The sequence below is a fragment of the Euleptes europaea genome, chromosome 1 (assembly GCF_029931775.1).
Source record: "Euleptes europaea isolate rEulEur1 chromosome 1, rEulEur1.hap1, whole genome shotgun sequence".
Classification (NCBI taxonomy): domain Eukaryota; kingdom Metazoa; phylum Chordata; class Lepidosauria; order Squamata; family Sphaerodactylidae; genus Euleptes; species Euleptes europaea.
The window spans coordinates 95,660,882-95,686,509 of NC_079312.1; the positions used below are offsets into that span (position 1 = coordinate 95,660,882).

The window sequence follows — 25,628 nt, forward strand, 5'->3', positions numbered from 1 at the left end:
TTATTGAGGGGGATTATTGGATCCCTTATAAGCTTACTCACAACATACCTGCCATCAAAAATAAAACCAATGCAAAATCAAAAATCTATGGTAACTTTAATGTGCAAGTCTGAAATGTCCAGCAGGAGTACCTCTCACAAGGGGAAAGATGTTTTAAAGCACAATAGTGCTTACAACACCTGTCTTCTCTTCTTCCTCTTGTATAACAATAATGAATCTTGTACAACAATAATAACTGAGTCAAAAATATAATCAAGGGAGGCCTATGATTATATGCTCCTGCAGTTCTGGGGGTTTCTTTGTCCCCATCTATCATGGTTATGAGGACCACTCCTGTTCAGGTGGCACATTCCCCAGTTCATAAACGTCCCCTTCTGTACAATTTGTATAGTACTTACATAAACACAATCACTTTAACATGAATTAACCCCCTCCCCTTTACAGTTTCATAACCACTACTGGTGGTTTACTTCTACCAGTTCTAAACCATAGACAACTATGTCTATGGAACCTCCTGATTAAGGAGAGGAAATTGTGACGGGCATTTCTGCTGAGAGGACGCACACAACCTCCTATGATTTTGGGGAACCAGTTTTATTTTAAACTATAAACCTTCCCCTTAGTTACCAGGTGTTCTTAAGATAGCAAGTGTATGGGAATGGGTTCGCTACTGTGAGGTCAGTTTTGTGGTGTGCAAGTAGAATATGTGCAAGCCTAGGAATGTTCCAATACGTCTGGGGTTTTCTGCAATGGCTGCCTCTTCTGGCAAGCTCAGCAAACAGCCCTCCCCCTTCTGTAATAGGAACATAGCATGGCTTGCCATAGCGTTCTATCCAAGCAGTTAACCAATAGTGCAACCAGGGAACTGGGTTAATAGATGCCCACTGTTAAGACCTCTGTTTGCCTGCAGGATATTACATGTCTTTTACTATAAAATAATTATTTTTGCGGGGGTGATGCTGTTTAGCCTGTTACTGACTTCTTGCCATGGCTATCATGACTCTGGTACAGTTAGAGATATGAAGTCTCCAGGGGGGGGAAATCCTCTGTTTTTTTCTGAAGCCTTCCCCCCCCCCCCATTTTTCCAATTGAAAAATTGGAAAGGGGGGAATACTGGGGGAAAAAACCTCCTGTGAAATATGTTATCTTTTAGAATCAACGAAATGCTTTTAAAGACAAGGTGGGCATACTATAAAGTGATCTTTGCTATCTGGAGATCAGTTGTAATTCCAGATCTCCAGGCTCCACCTGGAGTTTGGCAACCTTACATGACATGATCATTAAAACAGAAACAAGCTACCTATTTGCTTCTGGGCACAATGCAAGGTGGTGGTACTTAATTTTAAAGCCCTTTATGGCCTGGAACCTACATACTCGGAAGTACCCCCCCAAATTTCTGTATACATAAAAAGGTGTATACCTACACATCTGAACGCTGCTCAGCTCAAGAGTTCCTCCTAGTGGTGCCTGTGTCAACACTGGCACACTTCCCAGACTCACTCAAGTTTCTTCCACCATTGTTCCGATAGGCTTCTGGAAGGTAGTTTAGCAGATCCTTCCAGATTTTAGGAAGGCACACAAAACAGCTTTGAGAAGCTTTTTGCTGAAGATTTAAAATGGGTATTTCAAAAAGGGCTGTGTTTCTGGTGACAAGCCATCAAAGGTAACATCTCAAAACAGCATGTGCTTTTTAAAAAAATGTGATTGTACAGGTTGTAACGTGAGCTTTTTTGGCAAAGGTGGGCTAAAAAAAACCAAGCAAATGTTTCTTTACCCTGCAACAGCCCAGTTTTGTACAGCATTAGCATGCCAACTCCACATGGGTCTGGGAGGGCTACCATCAAGATACTACATGCTTTGCCAAAGCTTTTATAGTGTGTTAAGGAACTCTAAGTTACTAACCCTACCTGGCATTGTTTTTGTCCACAGCCCATTAATAGTGTGAAAGAAAATCTTTAAATGCATTGTATTAGATCCAAAGACCCACCAGCACAAATGGTACAATAATTGATTTCATCTTGTGCTGCAGACCCTCACTTTGCTTTTCACACTTTCCTGAGGGTTTCTTGTCCCCACAGGAGCAGGATTTTGGGGAGCTGGGTCATCCTTTTCCAATGGCACAAGTTACTTATACTGGGTGGTGGTGGGGAAAGATTGCCTTTGGATTAAACCTGTCCAGTCCAAACTGATCTGGATTGCAGCTGAAAGCATGAGGATGCTTTAGGGCACTTCTCCCTTAGCATAATGCAATATTAATTTTTACAACCAAGGACAACTAGCTGTTTTGCTCATCCAACAGGGCAACACCATATTCTTTTGGCCACACTGGACAGATGTTAAAAAAAATTCCGGTTCCTGTTTGTCTCCCACAGCAGGGCTCCTTCCTTGACTTCAAGAAGGATCTGAAAAGGACTATAGATCCCTCTCTCTCTACAAACAATCACTATGAAGTGAAGTGACCAAAAAAAATCTACTGACCTGCCCTAGCTGGTTATGGCTGTAAAACTGGCAATGCTCTGATTAAGCATTTTTCCTTTTCCTCTGCTAAGCACTGGAAAAGGTCTGTGTATTCCACTTCACAGTTATATTTAAAATACTATGTCAAGCCAGGCTGAAGTTCTGCAACCCGTTAACAATGCATTGCAGTCACAACTGTGTGACCCATTAAATCACTTGGACTATACAGCCATAAGACATTTGTAATATATGTGCCTGATCAGGCCATAAATCTCCACTGCACATTTTCCACCAGTTAGTAATGTTAGGGAGGCTGCGGTGACTCATTTGAGATGATGTCATTAAAATCCTTCAGAGGATTATTTTAGGCCCACAGTTCTCATGGAGCAATTACACCGACTCCAGAAACCAGCAACTGAGACGGGCTCATTGTTAGACACAGCCATAAGACACTTGTCTTTAGACTTTTACCATCCAACACTGAGAAAGCATTTTCTATTTCCAGTCCAATCTACGCATAGTGCCTTATTTTCAATCTTTGATGGCCTGCAGCTAAATATATGAAGCGACTACACCGAGGAGTTCCCGGGTTTCAGGAAATGAGAGATCGATCAGTAGTTTAATCTTTGATATCATTAATACATGGATGTCACTTGAGGCTGCAGATAAACAGTCATGAGTGAAGTTATGATCATTAACATACACACCTGCAAGCAAGCAGCTCTCGATGGATCAGACATCTTAATAATGTACAATCTTAGGAGCTGCCTTAGGTTAATGCAAAAATAAGGCTGTTGTCAGGATCTGTCTCTCTCCCTTTCCTGGAGGTTATTTTATGTAACGTGAAGTGAGCACTGACATTGTGAAAAGCTGCATCATGCAGATGGTTCCTGGCTGAAATCAGAAGCTTGTTATTTAGAGTACGTTGCTGTGTTTGTGTCAACAGCATCGAAGGCTTCCAGCTTCCATCAGAGGTGAAGCTTCAACATGCAGTGACCTTGTCAAAGTTTGATGTTGTTTTCCAAAACACAAAGGAAGCTATGTGGCCTTCTGAGAATGAAGGTCCCTTTCCCAAAGATATTAATGCCTGAGGAAGATAGTGCCAACAGAACATACCTGGTCCCAGCAATGAGGACTTTCTTCCTTTTGACTGATTCATATTTTTTGTCTCAGAAAATGCATCTTTTAGAAAGCAAGATGACTGCAAAAGATTACCCTAGCATAGGAACAGAACGCATGACTTTTCTAAAATACATCTCTGAATACTCATTCGACTGCAACAATTTGATTCCAAAAATAGGTAGGTGGAGATACTTCATTCTTGTGTGAGGCTGCAGAACAGTTCTACCCACTGACTGCAACCACAGCCATGCACATGTGGGAATGGTTGTGCAGTTTTCCACAAAATGAAAATAGTCAAGCGTCTCTACAATTTTTTAATTTATGATACTGTAGACTTAGATTTAGTGCAGAACTTGAAAAGGTCTTTCTCCTTCTGATCTGATTAATTACTCCAACAGGTATAAATCAGAAAGTGCTTTGTAACGGAAAACGTTTTTATAAGACTGCGTACGTTTTGTTTTGGGCAAAGGGAACAATCAAAATCAGGAACAGAGTAAGTAAAGTCCAACATTAAACCTCATTTTGGAAACAGCTGATCAAAATTTAAGAAATTAAAAGAACATGTCTAGTTTTAACAACATATGTATATTCATAGTACAGGGACCTTTGAGCTCATTCTTCAAATCTGTATTTACATGTAACACAATTTCATCAGCCCAGTTAAGGGGAAGTAGTAGGACTTTAAAGTAGATATGGCTGTCCTACACTGGCTTACACTTCTCTTTGGCATTCAAATTTTGCTGAGACCAATCACAGGTACAAGTAGATCTTCAGTACATATTTGACCAGAAGATAAAGAAATGTTCAAAGCAATACCAAGTTCTTAACAGCAGTACAGGAGAATGGAATATAAAAAATATACTCAAATATTTACACCATTCATGAACAGCATTCTTGCCTACCAGAATGCAGACATCCTCAAGTCTGCACACAGCCCTCAATTACTCTTCCATAATTTTCTTTAAAAGTATTACCGAGTTTGAAATTTAACAAAATCCAACTTTAGTTCAATCTCATCTTTTTCATTCTCTCCATTTGTTCTCATTTGCTCACTAACAAAATAAAGAAATGTTTTAAATGATATACTTAGAGAACAATCCCTGAGAGCCAAAATATATTCCTTCAAGGAAACAGTCCAGATTTAAAATCTCTTATCTGATTATCATTTCTGTAATACAAGTAAATATGCAACATCTTATATCTCCGCTATTACAGACAAACACTTTCTACGAAACTCATGGAAGTTAAATGTGCTACTGTAACCAACATAACGTAAGTACCTAGCTAAAAACCTAAGCTCCATTAGTTCAAATATGATTTGGGGGCACTTTAATTTACATAATTGAACCTACTGCCCATACAATGCAACTGTGCAATGTCCCATAAGTTACTCCCATGCCTGTCTTCTCTCTTCCTTCAAATCTTTTTTCCCGTCATGTCCAGAGAAACAGGGGAAGTGTTCATCTGTCATTACTGTAGATCCAGTTTCTGTTACTAGTAATGATATCTGAAAGATAAATCAATTTGCATTGGGAAATGAATTATTTAATGTACTTGAAGCCACAGTTTATTCAAAATGCACCAGGATTTTCAATGCTTTGCAAATTACAACAAATATAGCTACACCCATCAGCTCTAAGCTCTGAAGGGGAAATATGCATATTAAAATCCCTTTACTAGTATTTTTGAGTCTATAGAATAAAGTGAGATAGGGAAACGTAAAACAAATTGGTAACAGAAAAATACATTACTTAATGAGTTCTTTCCGTTTTTAAACACATCACAGTGAAAAAGGCAAAAAAAAGAGAAAACTAATTTTCCTTTCAGTTCCAGCTTCACCTATTAAAATGGACCCTTGCAGATAGACCAGTCAGTGATGAACTTTGCGGGCCTCTTTACTACTGTCCTCATTTTCGGTTTTTGAAGAGAGGTAAGTGAGAGATAAGGATTTTACTTGCTCTAGAATATTCAGGGAATTCATGGCTGAAAAGCGAGTTGAACCCAAGACTTCTTGGCCCCAGCCTTCTACTCCCAGCAATTTGTGCTGGTGATTCTTTTCAAGAATCCTCATCCTTGTACGCGTTTCTCTAGCTAAGAGAGGAAAGCATTGACATTAAAATGAATACTATGCATCCCTTCCTTTTACCTGTTGGTACTCCTTGTGGGGGGAATGATATTTGTCTCAGTGGCTGCTGAACAACTTTCAGTGGTCTAGATTCTGGTGAAGCTTTAATGATAGAGCAGATTTCTGGTGGATGATGCAGATGCTGGAAGAAAAGGATCACAACTGGGAAATTATGCATTTGTAGATCTTTTTAAAGGAAAGCTTCTGACAAAACAGTTTTGAACAAAAATTGCAGAAAGATTATGATGCTAACAGCACCAATCCCATGCAGACATAAGCGTACTCAATGCCTTAGCCATACCTAATGCTACAGAGGAGCTGGCAGCCATCAGGTAAATACTTGGGGATAAAATCCTTATTTCTAATCAGTAAGATTACACAGCCAACCAGTTCAAGGCTAGCTTTTGACCCGTTTAGTGTTTGCAGGACAGTCCTTAAAATCCAGGACCAAAAACAGCCATGTGGGATGAGTACCATGCCACTGTTGGTATTGTTGTGCTGTTGTCACTGGGCAGACAGGAGCGCTTTAGCAATGATGCTTTCCCATCCCCTCTTTGAAAAGCTGCATAACAGTGTGCTTGAGAGTACGAGAGAAAAATTATTTACACCACGGACAAGAAGCTTCTGTGAGTGCTGAAACAACATTCCAGGAAAACATGGGAAAGCCTTTGTCACTTTAACCTTTGCTAATGTTTTATCCAACATTTTGGGGGAAGTGTCAAGTTTGAGCTATAGGCTATTCTCACAGAAACATGAAAATGAGAGACCCCTGGACCAGAAGTGCTTCCTTGAACGAAGCACACAATTGTTTTGTTACATAACAATTGTCTAGATGGCTTACCTTAGATTCTAACCACTGAATGTAATTGGATGGTGAAAGAACAGAAAGGCGGACTTTTCCCTCATTTCCAGTACAGCATTACACACCCATTATTAACAAAATGTATATTTTACACACTTGATTATAAAGGCCAAGAATGCATATTAAAAAAATGCTCCAGGAGTTTAAATCCAAATAAACTACAAGGGAAAGCAATACAAAAATATTTTAAATAAAGAAAGAGCCTGTGTTGTGTAGATTTCGGCTCTGGCTCCAGCCTGGCGGAACCCTCTGTCAAATGAGACCTGGGCCCTGTGGGAGCTCAATTCTGCAGGGCATGCAAGACAGAGATGTTCTGCCAGGCCTATGGTTGAGGGCAGCCTCCCTGAGCTCCTTGCATCACATGCTTTATTTTCTACATCTACATGGGAATAACTCAAACAGCCTGGATATCACTTAGCTGCAAATGGAAAGATCAACGTCTCATTTGAAGCTGCAAAGATCAATGTCCCATTTGAAGCTGCTGGAGTCCTTCACACCTTCTTGGCCCTGAAGCATGACATGGATTTTGCAAGGTAAGTAATCAAAGCTATTTAGATTTCCTTTACAAATGCAATTCCTGGAAATCTATAATCGAGCCAGGTAGGACCACTTGGTCATCTCTCTGATAATATCAGCACATCCATGTCAATATCCAGGTTCGCTTTCCTCCAGACTAGCCAAGTGGGAATAACAAACTTCAGGTCTAAAGATAACTTCAATTGACAATTTAGCTAAAAATAAAAAACAACACACTAGGAGTGGGAAAAACTGATTATTTTATTTGGTTTCTGTAATACTACTGCCTACTAGTTCCATTTTCCTTGCTGATTCTCTAACTCTCAGGTTAAGTGCTTTTGTTTTCCATCCTTCTCTTATTGCACTGGGAATTGTTGTGTCTAAAAACAGGAATCATGTATATGACAGAAACAATTCCAATTAGCCTCACATTTTGTGTGTCTGGCTCCATATAGTGACTGCTTTGGTTATCAATATCAAGCTAACCATTTTTTCTGTTCCCCAACAGCCAGGGACATTGAGGAGGCAAGGAGGGCCATTCGCATTAAAGACCCGGGATTCTGCTTCACAAGCTTCTGCAAAAACAGAGCTGAAGGACTCCACTGGCCCCTATTTTTTGGTGGTGTTGACACTCCTTGTTGCATCCTCCCAACAGCTTTCTCACTCCCAGCTTATTCCAACCCCCACACTCCCCTCAGCCTTAAAGGGCGACGGCTTACCACATCATATCAGCTTACCACATCAGCACCTGTTTCTTTAGAGGCTAACTCTCCAGCTATAATTCCATGAGATGGGAATGATGTTTCCGATACAGCTGAAGAAAGCACAACAGAAGAGGAGGAGGCCGTTCTTTCTATAAAACTTTTGAAATGTACTTTCTTTCTTAACTTTGTTTTTCTGGATTGTTGACCATCGAGCTATAGTAAGATGAAGAGCTAAATGTCATTGCAAAACCAACCTTAGCAAGGAATACAGAACATTTAGGCAACCCTTCTTGGGTGCTCCAAACATTATAAACATTCACAGCAATCTTTAGAACAATTATTCTGACATAAAGCAAGTCAATATTATTATCAGCATACTGAAGAAGTAAAAGAAAGGTGGGCTAAGAGGTTTTTGAGTGACAAAATCATAAAGCAGGTAAGGGTTGAGTAACCCCTTGTATCCGCTGAGGCTCCTCTGTAAAACTCCAATACTGCTGATGGACAAAGAAGAAGAAGAAGGAGTTGGTTTTTATACGCCGACTGTCTCTACCACTTAAAGGAGACTCAAACCCGCTTACAATCACCTTCCCTTCCCCTCCCCACAACCGACACCCTGTGAGGTGGGTGGGGCTGAAACAGCTCTAACAGGGCTGTGACTTGCCCAGAATCACCCAGCTGGCTTCGTGTGTAGGAGTGGGGAAACAAATCCAGTTCACCAGATTAGCCTCCGCCACTCATGTGGAGGAGTGGGGAATCAAACCCGGTTCTCTAGATCAGAGTCCACCGCTCTTAACCAGTATACCACTATTTTTAGTGAAATAACGTGTCATTCTTCCCTTTGTGATCCCGCCCTGAAAGGTTAAGGGAAGTATCCCGTATAGTCCTAGTTAAATAAACTCATTATTATAATAAACTCACTCATTATTACCAGCTTACTGCTCCAGGAATAATCTCTCCTTCTTCATGTAGCTGTAACATCGTCTTTGTTATTCTGAGAACGGCTATCCCCCTGCTGCCATCCAGGTTTATCCATAACAGGAATGGTTTCACGCATGTGCCACTATAAGCTTGCGGGTGTTAAAACTCAGCTTCAGCCGAGTGTTTTCCCTAACTGCCAGGCAGTAAGAGGTTTTAGCACCAACCATTATAATGAGGGAGGATGCATCCTCACCCTGCCAAGTAGGGAAACAAGATGATTCCCATGCTTTATGAAAAACACAGCAGACGCTAGGAGTGTGGATCAGCCCACCTTCCACACCTGGCCATTGGTGTCTCTTTTGCACAAGGCAGCATATGAGAGCAAGCCAATATGCTATAGTGGTTGGAGAGATTAAGACCAGAGAGATTCAACTTCAAATTCCATAACCATCACAAAATTCACTGCCTATGGATCAGACACTTTCTCTCAGTCTAGAATCTCACTGGATTATTATGAGGATGAAAAAAAAAGTCCTTGTAGGTTTCCCTGAGATTCCTGGAGGAAGGATGGGGCAAAAATAAAGACCTTTTAAGAAAGAAAACCATCACCTGTTTGTTTTGTTTTGGAGGCAGTGCCAAGACTTCAGAAGGTTGTGATTTGGGTGTTTTTTCCTTTGACAACAGGATTTTGTACACTTGTTTCCCTGCAAACAACAAGTTTAAGCAAGCTCAGCAAGCACTTCAAGCTCTGGCTAACCTCTGTCGCTTGGTCTGCAACATATATATCACATCACTAATTTCAATCACAATTTCTAAATACATGCTCCAGCTTTTAAGGGGGAAAAAGACTTTCTGTGTGGGAGTAATGCAATTCTAAATGGTGGTTATGGGATGAGCTGGTATCAATCATTCGGATAAGTCAGCCAAGCAATTATGAATGTGCCCAGGGATGATTAATGTAGCTGAGTACTAAAAAAGAGATATTATACAGTCTGAGCATATTGCACCAGAGTTAACACCACTGACTGTGCATCCGTATCATCATATACTGACGATAGTAAAACTATGTTCATGGTGGTGGTTTTAGTTAAGGGAATTTCAGTTCCAGGATTGCCCTTGTGAACACCAGGCAAAAGACCTGCTTTTAGAGAGAAAAAATGGGGTAGAAGAGGTCAAGTAAACATAGTGTTATTTAAAAAGCTGGATTTTGGGGTCCTCACTATCTAAAGGTGACATGACATGGGCTTATTTTAATATAACACTGTAGAAACAGATCTATTAGTAGAACCACTAATTTATACATGGTATGCTATTTACGTCACACAATGTGATTTTACCTGCTACTGTAGCTGACGCATCTGTTGATTTACAACACTGTTTGCTCTTGGACAGTGTGTCACTGAGGAAAGAAATTTTTAAAAAATCTTCTTTTTCATTCAAGTACTAAGGAAATAATCATACTTAATCACTGATAAAATTTTCCTGTTTAGCCAATATATTTTCACTAAATAAGATTGGTGAATAGGTTATCTGATACGATCAAGATTGTCTCGATATGGTATCTCCCCATTATTCTCAGGATACATTTGTGTGAGTCTTGTCATGTGTGAAAAGGAAATCTCAATAGCTGCATCTAAGCAACAATTTCCATATGCCAGCATTACTTCATCTCCCATGATCATGGGATGAGCACATATAAACCCAAACCTAAGAAGGAGCAGCGGTATCCATGGATGAACCAATTCACGCCCATTATCTGCCAAAAACTCCTTAGGGAATCATCGTGGAAAGACAAAATTGATAGCATGATACTGGTTCAATGCAAGCCTCTACAGGTAAAGGTAAATAAGGTAAAGGTGTCCTGTGCAAGCACCAGGTCATTACTGACCCATGGGGTGACATCACATCCCGACGTTTACTAGGCAGACTTTGTTTGCGGGGTGGTTTGCCATTGCCTTTCGCAGTCTTCTTCCTTTATTCCTAGCAAGCTGGGTACGCATTTTACCGACCTCAGAAGGATGAAAGGCTGAGTCAACCTTGAATTGGCTACCTGAAACCAACTTCCTTTGGGATTGAACTCAGGTCGTGAGAAGAGCTTGGACTGCAGTACTGCAGCTTACCACTCTGCGCCACAGGGCTCTTAGAAGTCTCTACAGACCTTTGATTATTTATTAGCGAAACTACCAATGGTAAATGAAGATCAGAAAATTAAAAGCGACCTATGCCTGGAAAGGTATATGGTAACAAGAAAACAGCACAATGGCCAGAACTATATATGACAGAAAAATCTAAGCAATTATTATATATCAATATTTTCAGAAGTTCATATAACAATTATCCACAATAGGAACTGCAGGTAAGTACAATGTATACAAGATGATTTACAAATTGTCCATAAACAGTCCCAATGTGTGTGATATGAATTCTTCTTCTTCTATATGTATACTGGTGTATCAATGGCTCAAATAACACTATCAAGGTCATAAAGATTCTTTCCAAGAATCTTTACTAACCAAGAATCTTTATGACGTTGTAATGGATAACAAATAAGGACATGTGGATTGGATCGAGGAAGCCTTATCCTGCAAGGCAAAATGGGAAAGCTATCTCGAATGTCCGTCTCATACACTTTGTAGCCTTGGTGGCTTTGCAGCGTTATACTTATCAGCTTTGATGGTGTTATTTGAGCCACTGATACACCAGTATACATACAGAAGAATTCATATCACACACATTGGAACTGTTTTATGGACAATTTGGAAATCATCTTGTATACATTGTACTCACCTGCAGTTCCTGTTGTGGATAATTGTTATATACATTTCTGAAAATATTTAGATAATAATTGCTTAGATTTTTTGTGCTTTTTTTGTTACGAATGTCTGCATTCTGGAAAGGTATATGCTCAACACATCATCACATTGCACAAAATATTTTGCTTCTATATTACCTTGTAAGGTACTTATCTCGACCCTCCAAAGTATTTTCTAAAAAGAGAACAACAGTGAAGTGTGGAATATGAGTATCATCAACATTTGGTGTTACATCTTAATGCTGCCTTGAACTACAGAGGAAGTATAACAGACAGAAGAAAATGAGGCAATTCTATTCTTAAAAATATAAGATGACACAGTGCAAGCATTCCTTAATGATAATCTTAATTTATCTTAAGTGTTTGGCAAAATATACAAATCTGGGAGACCAGGATATTGCTTTCCAACTGTAAACAGCAATGGAAGGGTGGCAATTGGCAAAGGAAAAATGGAAAGTTGGAGATGTGTGAACATTTCCACACCCACTTACTTCCTCCATTGCCCACTCAAATGATTTACTCTGAGACAGGTTTGCCACACTGACACCGCAAGCCTAAAAAGAGCGACAGCTCTTTAAAACTATTAAAATCATAGGGCATAGAAGGGTGTAACTCTGTATAGGATTGCAGTGACAGTGGGGGAGGGAGGGATCAAGCACCACCTATCCACGTTTTCCTTCTCTTGTGCAAATCTTGCGCCCTCAGCTGCTTAGCTGTAGAGAAACAGCAATGTGGGCTCCCAGGCTTACATTTGCTGCCAAAGCACAAAGTCTGGCCTTCCACAGAACAAGTACGATGGAGTGAACTTCAGGTTTAGTCAAATGCTTTGCTAACATGCAAGACGTTACCAAATATTTTTGAAAAATCTGGCAGAGGTGGTATCTTGTCTATGTTGGTGGCTTTGCTGGTGTCCAGGAGCGTAGAGTTCTTGCATCCAAGATATTCTTTAGGAGTAGCACAGGTTTCCTCTAAAGAAAAATGATGAACAGTGTTGGTTGCTCTCACAATTTTAAAATTCACCAAGTTAAAAACATTAGAGAGCCCTGTTGGATTAGACCAACGGTTCATCTAGTCCAGCGTACTGTTTTACATAGTGGCCAACCAGTTGCCTTGAACGTCTGACAAACAGGGCACACAGGCCAAGGCCTTCCCAATGCTTTCTCCTATCACGGGTATTCAGAGTTTTGGTGCCTCTATATAGGGTGGTTCCTTTTTCTCACCATGGTTAGTGGGCATTGATGGACCTATCCTCCATGAATCTGTCTAACCCCCTTTTAAATCTATCTATGCTTGTGGCCATCACTTCATTCACTAGCAAGGAACTCCACAATCTACTTTTAGCCCTGTGCAAAATTGTATAAACCTCCACCACATCCCCATCTTTTTTTTCTAGACTGGGAAGCCATAGAATCATAGAGTTGGAAGGGGCCATACAGGCCATCTTGTCCAACCCCCTGCACAACACAGGATCAGCCTAAAGCATCCCTGACAAGTCTTTGTCCAGCCACTGCTTGATGACTGCTAGTGAGGGGGAGCTCATCTCCCTAGGCAGCCGATTCCACTGCTGAACTACTCTCACTGTAAAAATGTTTTTCCTAATATCCAATTTGTTAAGTCCTAGACTCTTCATCCTTTCCTCACAGGACAGGTGCTCCAACCCAGTAACCAATGCTAGAATTGCAGTTATAAACTAATTATTCCACAGCAACTCCAACTCATTTTAGTGGGAGTTAAGAAATGTGTTTGCAATTACAGTATAAAGCGTGGGTACACTAAAGATGCAGAAAATGCTATGCTGAATATATAATTGGAACATTTAGCTGTCAAACCAGGATAGATTAATCCCAGGACTGAGGCAACTGGAAAAGGAAAGGTAAGTCAAGAACTGCCAGACCAAAAATTCAGAATAAGGCATGTAGTGAACTGATTACTTTGATTAAAGGAACAATACCTTTGTCGAAGGCTTTCATGGTCAGAGTTCATTGCTTCTTGTAGGTTATCTGGGCTGTGTGACCGTAGTCTTGGTATTTTCTTTCCTGATGTTTTGCCCACAGCTGTGGCAGGCATCTTCAGAGGAGTAACACTGAAGGACAGTGTCTCTCAGTCTACACACTTGACACTGAGAGACACTGTCCTTCAGTGTTACTCCTCTGAAGATGCCTGCCACAGCTGCTGGCGAAACGTCAGGAAAGAAAATACCAAGACCACGGTTACACAGCCCGGATAACCTACAAGAACCAACAATACCTTTGTTTAATTAGGAGACACTTAGCAATGTTCCATAAGGTCAACTTTCCCACATGAATATTTCCAGGAGTTTCACTGAGCAAATAGGAATACAATGTACTAATGCATAATTTACATAAAATAATATAACATATTAATGCATAATTTGCAGGTGTGCTCTTATATACATCTTCTCCCACCCATATCTATCATGTATAAAACACAAATATATACCTAAATCACTGCCATCCCTGAATGTTTCAGGCGATGAGTAACTATTTGTTCCATCACTAGATTCTGTACTAGCATCTATACTAGAGTCCAAGCACTCAAGCAGAAAGTCTGAAACACCTGTTGGTAGGGTCAGCCCTGTAATTAAAGGGAACATGTAAAAATGAGTCATGAGAATTTGAAAACATTCTGCATAAACCTGAATGCCACTCCTGCAAAAGGACACAACATTTTAAGGTGTGGGTTTCACTTTGTTGAAAGTTATACATCTCCAATTCAGATTATTTGTACAGGTTTTGCAACACAGAACTGCAAACATAAAGGGCACATGGCAAGCTGATAGGTGCAAGAAGAGCTATTAATAAAGTAAGTATTGTATTCTCATATTTACTACAAAGTACATATTGTATTCTCCTATTTACTGTACAGAAACCACATTATTCTGGTTCCATCATAAGCAATGAAATATTTGTTTTTATGCCAAGCACTACACGAACTCTATGAATGAATAAAATAACTACCACCTCTCAATGCAGCTAAAATGGTTTTTTAAGAATATTTAACTTTTAACAAACTGATTTAACTATTTTATATGAACTTGCAAGACACTGAAAGTCTACATTCCTTTCCCCCTAAGATGAAGAGGGTAGACCTCATCAAACTGAACAGTCAACCTACCTCATCCCTGCTATTTCCCTATGTCAATAATTGTTTACAATTCTGTTATTCCGGGAAGCAGCCAGTGCCCCAGGTGTTCAGCACAGAGACACTAGTACAAAGTAGACAAAATATTATTGTGTTTAAACATGCAATAAAGCAAGGTGCAATGATACATACAGGAAACACATGCAATTATATACAAATGTACAGTTCTTTTTTGATGCAGTCTTTATGCAATGAGATTTCCTTGTATAGTTGTAGGAAAATTCTTTTAAAAGTCCATAAGGTACTTCTATAAATATTCAAATCTTCATAGGATAACAGTAGATGGGAGGACGGCCATTTCAAGAATATTTCTTCAGCCCCAATTCAATTCAATTTTACAAAATGTATCATATAATCAGTTAGCTGGTTCCCGTAGGATACTCCCAAGTGTAGTCGCTAAGCTCATATACGAATTGAATTGAATTGGGGCTGAAGAAATATTCTTGAAACGGCCGTCCCCCCATCTACTGTTATCCTATGAAGATTTGAATATTTATAGAAGTACCTTATGGACTTTTTAAAGAATTTTCCTACAACTATACAAGGAAATCTCATTGCATAAAGACTGCATCAAAAAAGAACTGTACATTTGTATATAATTGCATGTGTTTCCTGCATGTATCATTGCACCTTGCTTTAATGCATGTTTAAACACAATAATATTTTGACTACTTTGTACTAGTGTCTCTGTGCTGAATCCCAAACCTTATGGTATTAGCACCGGAGTGCTTTATTTTTGTGGAGTGCCCCAGGTGTGGCAGAACAATATAATCATGGAAACAGAGAGCCAACTGTGAACAGCAAGTGCACAGAACGGAGGATCAAGTGGTTAACTTTATAACCTCTCTTGCTGGCCCATTCAAGTTCTCAACATATGTACAAATACACCCTGGTCTACTGAATTTTTCATCAAAATCTATTTGAATATTCAGCAGACTCAAATATAATGCTTAACGAGGTCTGTTATCTGAACCAACCTTACGAGTACCAACCCAAAGCATGGGCATTTCTACATATTCTTCATAGTATTTCTAGCTTCATCCCAGAATTTCTTCCCCTTCTTTATGCCATATAGCAAGTCAATAAAACTTACTACGCAAATTAGCCTGCATGAGAAACCCTGCAGCATAGGCAATGGAATTGGCATAGGAAACCAATGTATTATTTAATAGTACTTTACATGAGAACTAGTCCTGCAAGTCACACCTTAAATATATATTTGGAAGAGATCTTGATCCCATCACAGTTAAACATACTAACCTGAACTGGTTTCACTATTTCCCAGGCTCTCTCTGCTTCCCGAGTTTAAATGCAGAGGATCCTAAAGTCAACAGTGGAAGATTCAGATGGTAAAGCATGATCTAGATGAAACTACACCACTCAAAATTCACACATCCAATCTCCTGGACATGTATCCCTTTAACACATAGTTTTACACAATCAATAATTAAAGTGATATTGTTCTAGTTTTGACTAGAAAACTCATGTATAGCTTATCACCACCAGTTATACAGGTAACTATTGCAAGCTGTATTTTGGGGGATTGAGTGTTAAAGTAGCCACGGTGATGTGGTGCTTCCAGAAGCAAAACTGGAAGTGCCGTCATCGTGAAAGCAGCAATTGCCCACCAATACCATCCACCTAGCAACCCTATTAAGAGATCCAACAATAACATTAATACCTGCAATGTATTACTGTCCATTTCATTGATATTTTCATTCATATTCATGCTTGTGTTCTCATTATGATTTAGTTCAACACTTATATGAAAAGGAAACAAAAAAATTATGGGGCTACATTTTTCATAGAACAGTTCAAACCTTCTCCACTATTTGGACCCTTTCCCTGGCAAATGGCAACGGCTTCTAATTTGGAACACATTACAACTATCCAACACCCTTAAAAGTTGGAGGTTACGGTACAGCTACTATAGAGATACTGCAAAAATGGAGCAAGTTATTCCCAAAAAGGAGTGTCTGTCCACAGTGCCTACACATTATTTGGTCTGTCACCATAATGTTGAGATCCTCCCCAAGATCAATCTACAGAGTATTTCATGTGAGTGTAATACTTTACCTTTGTTCAGCTGAAAAGCAATCCACCATGGAGGTTTCTTGAATTGCTGGTAAGGTTTTCACCCTCACACTTCCAGCCTGCTCTGGAGAAAAGCAAACACTTGCTCAAATGATAGATTACCAAGACTGTATGGAAAAAACTGCAGTTTTAAGATCTTACATTTTAACATAGAATGCTACACTATGCATTTCAGTACCACGTCCGCAGAAATCAAGCCAGCAATAAATATGACAGGTTGCTTTTCACTAGCATGGTAATTAACCCCCCCCCCCAGATAAGCATAATTAATCCCTTTGCAAGTACGGGGGTGGGGGGAAGACAGCTTATCCACAATATATCCTTAGTGCACACACACACTTTGGCACAGAGGGTATGTTTTCTCGAAGGTCATCAAATTGCAATCACCCTGCATTGGGGAGGGAATCAGCTAATGGAAACACAACTCTGGCAAACAATGAGGAAAGAAGAAAAAGAAAACTATCAAGAGAATTTGCTTTCTCAAAGGAAAGCAACTTGAAAGATTATCCTAACGGAACTGTGGCATTATGGCAGCTGTTAATCTTCCTCTCCCCAGAGATCCGCAAGACTAATTCTTTCGCCTTTTCCTTGTTATCAGGTTTTATTATTAGCGTCACTTCCACATCAGTTAATTACATATCCAAAGCTATCTTGTTAAGACATCTTTCCAAATGTGATAAACTGCCCCTTCTGGAAATGCAGTTGTATGTATCATGAACAATTTGCCTATGGTGATTTAAAAAACCTTTTTGGGTGTCAGTTACAGGTACTATGAAAGTTCACTCACATGGCCATTTCCGAGGTGAAATAATTACTAAGAGATTCTTTACTTTTCCATACAGCATTCATGTAGGGAAATCAAGAACAACATCCCATGTGATGGCAATTCCTCGGCTTCAAAAAGGGTTGCATGTGCCCCGAATTCCACTGAGAACAACAGGATTTATTTTTGTGTAAGCGTTGCCATCTGTTCTTTGCATTTCAAGAGGGACAGTCTTTTTCGATGACCCAGAAAACAAACCTCTCTTTTAGCTAGGCCCACCTCCCAATTAAACAAAAAACAAGTAGTTTTATGATGTGGACACTGCCAAACTCCCCAAAAGAGGAGATCTGGATAAAGCATCGAGGTCTTGATTAATACTAAGCAATTATGCTAATAGTGTCCTACTGCCATAAGAACTATATGCCACATGTAACTAAGATGAATCTGTAGCACCAAAACCTCCTTACTATTGAAGACTCCTTCGAACTCAAATAGGCAGGATATCATCATTCTCCCACTTCATTGCCTCTTAACAGTGCTGTAAGAGTAGGTAACCTGACCTGGATAGCCCAGGCTAGCCTGATCTCATCAGATCTCAAAAGCTAAGCAGGGTCAACCCTAGCAAATATTTGGATGGGAGACCTCCAAAAAAATACCAGGGTCATGACATGGAGGCAGGCAACGGCAAACCACCTCTGAATGTCTCTTGCCTTGAAAACCCCACCAGGGGTCACCAACAAAACAGATTGAGCAAAAGAAAGACAATATCAGCAATTAAGTTCAACAAGCCCATGCAAGTAAGATGGGGGAGGGGGTAATGGTAATACTTTAGAATCATTCTTCTCCCAGGAATTAGTAACAAATTGAACAAAACAAGGCAAACGAATTTTGAAAGAAATAATTAAGAGCACAAAAAATGGAGTACTTCAGTCTCCTAACATCTTTTACACAAACAGTCCATTAAGGGACTTTCTATGACACTCCTAGCAGACCTAGTAGCTTTGATTTATGATGCTAATTAAAACTGCCACTGAAAGGAGTCTGCACATGAGCCTAAGCATGTGCATACAGACACTCCACCTTCTTCCTCCACTCTGTCAGAAATGCAATTTACAATAATATTTGGACAAAACCTATGCTTCATTCTCCTCTCTTACACATAACACACAGCTAGTCCATAGCATCACAGAATTATTTATGAGGGATCCTTTTGTACCTCTGCACAAAGGCACAACAAAACACATTTAATCCAGTCATACAGGAACAGTAGTGGAAAGGAAAGCTAGTCGCACAGGACAAGAATGATTACTTTTGGCACAAGTTTTGTTTCTACGCTTGGAAAGCAAGTCTAAGCACTGCTGGGGAGCATTCTTCTTGCCCACAATACCAGGAACTACCATGCCTGGCACAGGAGAAGCACAGTGTACATTTTGGGGGGCCTTCCTTTTCCCAGAATAGCTGCGCAATTTCATCCAGTCCATCTTGCTTTTTCTCTCTAGAACAGCACCGTCTGCAAAGGCAAAAGATGGTGTAGTAAGAACAGAAGAGCTTTTATCAATCCAAGGGAGGTGATATCCCCAAACACTGGTGCTACCTGCTTTCACAAAAATGAAATACACAGACCTCTCTGCCCAAAATCTAAAGAAACCATGGGAAGGCAGTCACGTTTCACAGGTTTGTTAATGAGGGCTGCCAAGCCCAGACTATACACACAAGGAATGTGAGTTGCCAGGTCCCTCTTCGCCAGGTTTTTGGGGTGGTGCCTGAGGAGGGTGGGGTTTGGGGAGGGGCTCCAACACCATAGAGTCCAATTGCCAAAGCGGCCCATTTTCTCCAGGAGAACTGACCTCTATTGGCTGGAGATCAGTGGTAATAGCAGATCTCCAGCTACTACCTGGAGGTTGGCAAGCCTAGTTACACACTGGCACTCTGTGGATCTATGAGTTCTACCCCTCACAGGGCTTTGTATCACTTAGGTTAGCCGGCTCTTGCTAGGGGTCACTGATCCCACTTAGACTTCTCTGGTGTACTCCTTAAAGGTGAAAATAAATCCCAAGAGGGGGTCTTGTACCCAGACTCTTTTTGGGTCGCCTGTGCCTCTTTAACGAACGCCAGTAGGAGTCACCATTCCTTACTGGGCTCGCTTTGGATCACAAGACGATTGACACTGATTACAGGGGAATTATTTCAAAGGTTTTCACTGAAAGCAACGGCGCAGACTAAGAGGAACGACACAAGCGGCAAACTCAGCTCCCGCAGGCGATTCTTGAGCATAACAACAGGAGCTTGACGCTCCCTCCCGCCGACGCCCCCGGCCTCCTCAGCTGCTCCCAGCCCGCGGAGGAGGAAGGCCACAGGCGTCATGACGAGCAGCATCTGCCATCCAATCAGAACCCAGGACGTCATTCGGGTTGCCAACCCACTAGTCCCGCCCCCTGCGGGAAAGCGACGGCCTCCCAGCCCCGCCTTCTCGGCGTCCTCCCACTTCCTGGAGGACTCTGGGAGTCCCTGGCCGTGCTCTGAAGTAAGGCGCGTCGATGGACGAGACGTTTGTTGCCAGGGAAACCCGTCGCCGGGCCATTGCGAAACGGCTCTCCGCCGAACCCCTCGGCCCCTTTTCTCTACATTCGACCCTGCAGACCCGCCTCCTTTCGTTCGTTCTTGCGCGCGCGGGGCGCGTCCTCACGCTCGCCCTCTGCCCCGCCCCTCGACGTCAACGTCTTCTCATCTGACTGCAGTGCAGCCCCAGGTCGTCTGCAGAGCATTTTTAGGAAGGAGGGAGGGGAGCAAAATAGGACAGACGAGTCAGGTCTAGTATTGAAAGCTGGAAAGTCACCCGCTGACGCTATCCGTAGTATATATCTCAGTGGGTAGCCGTGTTAGTCTGTCTGCAGTAGTAGAAAAGGGCAAGAGACCAGTAGCACCTTCAAGACTCACAAAAATATTTTCTGGCAGGGGATGAGCTTTCGTGAGATACTTCGTATCTGAAGAAGTGAGCTGTGGCTCACGAAAGCTCCTACCCTGCCAGAAAATATTTTTGTGAGTCTTGAAGGTGCTACTGGTCTCTTGCTCTTTTCTACTACCGTAGTATATCTCAAAGCTTCTTAAACTGTGCGTAACTAAATGTAATTGAATGTGGGGGTCGTGAAAAATTTGGCAACAGTGAAAGGGCTCTTTATGATTTATTGTCAGTAAATGTTAGATTTGTACACCTATGTTATATACCTTACGGGTCGCGTAAAAATTTCTCACCCAAAAAGGGGTCGCAAGTGAAAAAAAGGTTTAAGAAGCCCAGGGTTACATATATAACACACTTGTTCCATTACCAGTCAGCAATGATGGTCATTCAGCGCCTCGGTCCTCAGAGCACCCTTACCCAGTGTGGCTCCCACACTCCATATTCCAGGGACAAGCCTTGTGACTGGCAGGTTGGCCTCACCTCGAAACAGTTACCGACCGAGAGACTGGAGTACTTACTGTTTTCCCCATCTGTGGGCCAAGAAAGAAATCAGGAGGAGATAAACTCTTGGGACCGAATGTAAATTTCCCTCTTCAGAGTACTGTAAGGTCTTGGAGGTTTAAGTCAACCGGTCGCCCCTTGATCTCTGTCACCCACCCTCATTTTCCTTAAGTGGACACTAATATTCTTTGGCTCCTAAAACGGATTAGTCTTCATCAGGCCTGGGGGGTGGGTGGGAATTCCCTGTAGTTCTTGCTTGCTTGTTTGTTTTTTAACAAATGAATATTTCCCTGCATACCCCAGGAGTCCACTGAGCATACAGAAATTTTGCCATAGACTGTGGGTGGCCCCAGTTTCCCATTCTACTGATATTAACCGTCATTGTTAGAATGAATAATAATGTGAGAATTTCGAGATATATAGATATAGATATTTGCCATCAAGGCACAGCCGACGTACAGCAATATCATAGGGTTTTCAAGGCAAGAGACATTCAGAGGTGGTTTACTATTGCCTGCCTCTGCGTAGAGACCTTGGTATTTCTTGGAGGTCTCCCATCCAAATACTGAGTAGGTCAATCTTGCTTAGCTCCTGAGATCTTATGAGATTAGGCCAGTACACCAATATATTCCTTGTAGCTGTTTTCGTTTTGTGCAATAGATGGCAGTCTGAACCATGTGTTGAAAATGGTGGTTCCCCTTTCTGAGTTGCCAGTTTTGCAGTCCGATCATGCTATTTTTAATATTTAAATCTGTTATTGTTGTTATCGCCTGTTTCCTGACAGTGCACTTTATAATTAAATGTAAGCAAAAATCTTTGCCCCTTTTATATCCACTCATATTTTTCTTAAGAAAAAGTTTTTAAACAAGAGTGATAACAGCTGTGAAATGTTCTTATATCTATAATTTATCTTTTTTTTCTGCTGTAAACTAAAATTCCAAAACTCTTTTTAATGTAATCCTTGGTTCTTTCTTCTGAATAGTCTCCAAAGTTATATATTTATCAAAATGTGGTTCTCAAACAGAATATAACACTGTCGAAGGCTTTCGCGGTCAGAGTTCATCGGTTCTTGTAGATTATCCGGGTTGTGTGACCATGGTCTTGGTATTTTCTTTCCTGACATTTCGCCCACAGCTGTGGCAGGCATCTTCAGAGGAGTGTCCTTCAGTGTTACTCCTCTGAAGATGCCTGCCACAGCTGTGGGCACAACCCGGATAATCTACAAGAACCGAAGAATATAACACTCTTAGGGGTGATCTTACAGTGTTGAGAAGTCATTTCATGTGGGCCTGTCATTATTACAGGATGCTGGAGAATGCCCATGTATTTTCCCATTCTTCAACCAAATATTATGTGGAAGATCTGGGATCAGGTGTCTCAACTTTTTCTTTAAATAAAAATAAATCAGCCTTGAAAGACCCTAAATTACATTGTGGCTAATTCACATACCCTGCCAGAAAATATTTTTGTTAGTCTGTAAGGTGCTACTGGACTCTTGCTCTTTTCTACTATTGTGGCTAATTGTGTGTGTGTGTGCGGGGGAGTCTAACCTTTCCTGCTGAATGATTCCTTAATAGAAATCTTTCCCCTCACCCCTAAAAAGTTACTAGTTAGGGTGGGATAAAAAAAAAACCCAGAAACAATATAAGGATAGCTTTACATCTTACTGAGCAATTAGGAAGAATACTGCCTTTACTTTTCTTTAAACCTTCATAAATAAAAGGCTAATAAAAGGTGATATTCAGGAAAGAGGTTTGGGATAGTTAGATCCTCAATTAAATATATTGGATGCGTATTAAAAAAAAGATTCTGCACTAAAAAATTCATTTTAATCAAACGTACATTCCATTACTAAGGATGCTTAAGAAGGGAGCTCCCATATAACAGCATGTATCCAACTTTAGGCTGGAGGAAATTTGTCCAGCTAAGGAGATTTCCTCCAACTTAAGTGGCCTTCCATTGGAAGAGAAGACTCTTAAGTTGGAGGAAGGCTCCTTAAGCTGGCAGAAGGCTTCAAACTTTGCTCAGTGAAGTGGCAGAATTCATGCCAGTATGTGGTTGTGTAGAGGATAAATACATGGGCTTATGTGCCTTCACCCAACAGAGAATGTTTTGATCTTCTGGCTCTCCCATATCTCTCTCATTGCTATGCACTTCCTAAAAAGAACAACGAACATTCATTGCTACACATTCTTCCCTCACATGATAGCATTTTATGGTATTTAAAAATATATATCCTGCCTTTCTATTTACTCAAGTTTGATTATCATCAATATATCTAGTTCTGAACCATGGGCTGAGTCTGGAGATGAAAAAAAATCTATACAGTGGGGTTATGTACCCCCTGCAAACTAAGGGGAACCCCCCAGAAAAATACCCAAATTTAATAAAAACAATTTGGGGGGCAGGGGTACAATCCTAAAATGGAGAATCCAGAGATTCTGTGAAATCTCATGAGATCATCAGGGCCTAGGCAACTCTAGCATGACTGGGGTTGGGGGAAAGCTGCATCAGTGTAGAGGAGGGAAAGGAAGTGATCAATGGGGGAGAGTAAAAGAGTGCAAATGGGGAAGAAGTGGAGGAGTGGCTTGGGAGAGGAAGAATGTAAAGCAGGGTCAGGGATAGAACACAGTGAACAAACTAAGAAGAGACACAGTGGAAAACAGGGTGGGGGAGAGAAGGCAGAGAAAGAGGTGGGAAGAGAGGGGAAGAGATTTCCCTCCCCCACAAGACCCCTGGGTCCTTGGGTTGCTGTAATGTATTTTTTGGAAACTATTTGCACAGATAAGCTAAACATTCAGAAACGGCACAAAATACCTCTGTTTTGAAGACATATAATCCTAGGAGCATGATAAGGGATTGCATATGTGAATAACCTCTCATCAAAGCAAATATAAAACTAGAATCCCTTTCCCTGCCCTTGCTTTCCATAGGCAGAATGTTGGGAGGAGGGGAAGAGGCGCTCCTAAAATGCATTTCTGTATCTGTTTTGTGGAATCATAGAGCTGGAAGGGACCGCTAGGGTCATCTAGTCCAACCCCCTGCACAATGCAGGAAATTCACAACTACCTCCCCCACACACCCCCGGTGACCCCTACTCCATGCCCAGAAGATGGCCAAGGTGCCCTCCCTCTAATGAACTGCCTAAGGTCATAGAATCAGCATTGTGGGAAGATAGTCATTTTTTCTCAGGGTAAACCACCTCACAGAGTTGTTGTGAGGATAAAATTTACTGCCGTTGTTAGGAGAGTAGAATTAAAAATGTGATAATAAATAAAGGCCTTATTAAAGCAAAAAAGTACTTTGAGACATATGCAGTAACAATAAATGTGTAGGTTTTCATCTGTTTGAGTTCTTAGATACCCTTGTTTCATGGTATGGGGCAGAAATAAAAATCTGCTTTTGTTGCAGTGTAATCTGATCTACTGAAGTTTACTCTACAACATAAAGTTCCACCTGTGTGTGCTTTGCTGCATTTAAAGCACTGGCCTTTTTGGCTGTTGTTCATCTGACCATGTGGAAATATTGTCATGTATCAACGCAAAACTGCCCGTCAACTGGAAACAGTGAATGCATACACAAAGTGGGAAAAAATAAGCAGAATAATTATCTCAAGTTTATTTTAAACACATGGTCTGAAAAAAATACTATGCATTTCCAGTTACTGGTTCATGTTAAACAAGCTCATACATTTGGTTACATAGTTACTGCCGATTTCATAACAAGAGTAAGTTCAAATCTTTACAAGCTCCTGAATAAGTGTCTTCGATGAGATTTGAATCAGAACGTTCACTAAAGATTTCTGTGGTGGACCTCACATTCTATTCTTCCTTTGGTCATTTAGAAAACAAAACCCAGCGTGATTTAGTATAGGCACTCATTTTTGAATGATTGATTATTGATTATACAGAACATTGGATTAAAGATTTTATAAAATGTTTTGTCTGTTAAGAGGAGCATTGACAGATTTCAAGAAATCTGAGGGTCTTTGTTCTTTATAAAACACGTTTCCATATTTGCATTTTTATATTCTCGGTACACAGGTGGATATACCAAAACTGGGTGAAAACCCCCAACCCTTTTAATTACAGCGAAGAAGATCATGTGTTTTAAATGTCTTGATGGGTTTCAGACCCTTCACTTTTCTGCAGCAAAAAATAAACTATATGTACAAAAATGGTACTTTTGAGTGTGTCTTCGTTTCTGTATTTGAATGCAAGTATATTGTGCTATGGCATGGCAGAAGGGATAAAATGAAGAGTGCATTGAAGTACTGTTGTCTCACAGAAAAATCCTAATTGGTGCCTGTTGTTGTGGTATGTGTGACTTCGGGTTTCTTCCTAGTCATAAGAAACTTTTGCTATAATGCAGGTAATGTGAGCCAGTGCAAAGGAGTATAGGGTTCCTATACCTCTAACCCTCTTGCAGAAGCAGGAAAAAGTATTAATGAAAGCTCATTTGCTCAAATTCTCACTTCTACAGAGGTATGCTCTCTTGTATCTGGATGCCTTAAAAGAACGATATTTATTGCTTCACTTCTGATCATCTGTCAAGCCCACAGTCCGGATAACACCAGTTATTCTTCATAAACAAAACTCACCATGTTTAACCAATCAAATAAATCCCACTGAAA

The 25,628-nt window shown here is 40.7% G+C and overlaps 1 protein-coding gene across 1 annotated transcript; it reads right to left on the bottom strand.

Annotated features, from left to right (window-relative positions):
• Positions 1-5,021: 5,021 nt before the first annotated feature.
• MEIKIN (meiotic kinetochore factor) lies at positions 5,022-19,016 on the bottom strand. The gene is made up of 12 exons (XM_056847761.1): positions 18,845-19,016; positions 16,755-16,836; positions 16,360-16,438; positions 15,939-15,999; positions 13,977-14,111; positions 12,365-12,484; positions 11,655-11,691; positions 10,042-10,103; positions 9,314-9,408; positions 7,820-7,999; positions 5,726-5,846; positions 5,022-5,086 (listed from the first exon to the last, which is right to left on the bottom strand). The coding sequence occupies exons 1-12, from the start codon at positions 19,014-19,016 to the stop codon at positions 5,040-5,042; spliced, it is 1,191 nt and encodes a 396-aa protein (XP_056703739.1). The 3' UTR covers positions 5,022-5,039.
• Positions 19,017-25,628: the final 6,612 nt, after the last annotated feature.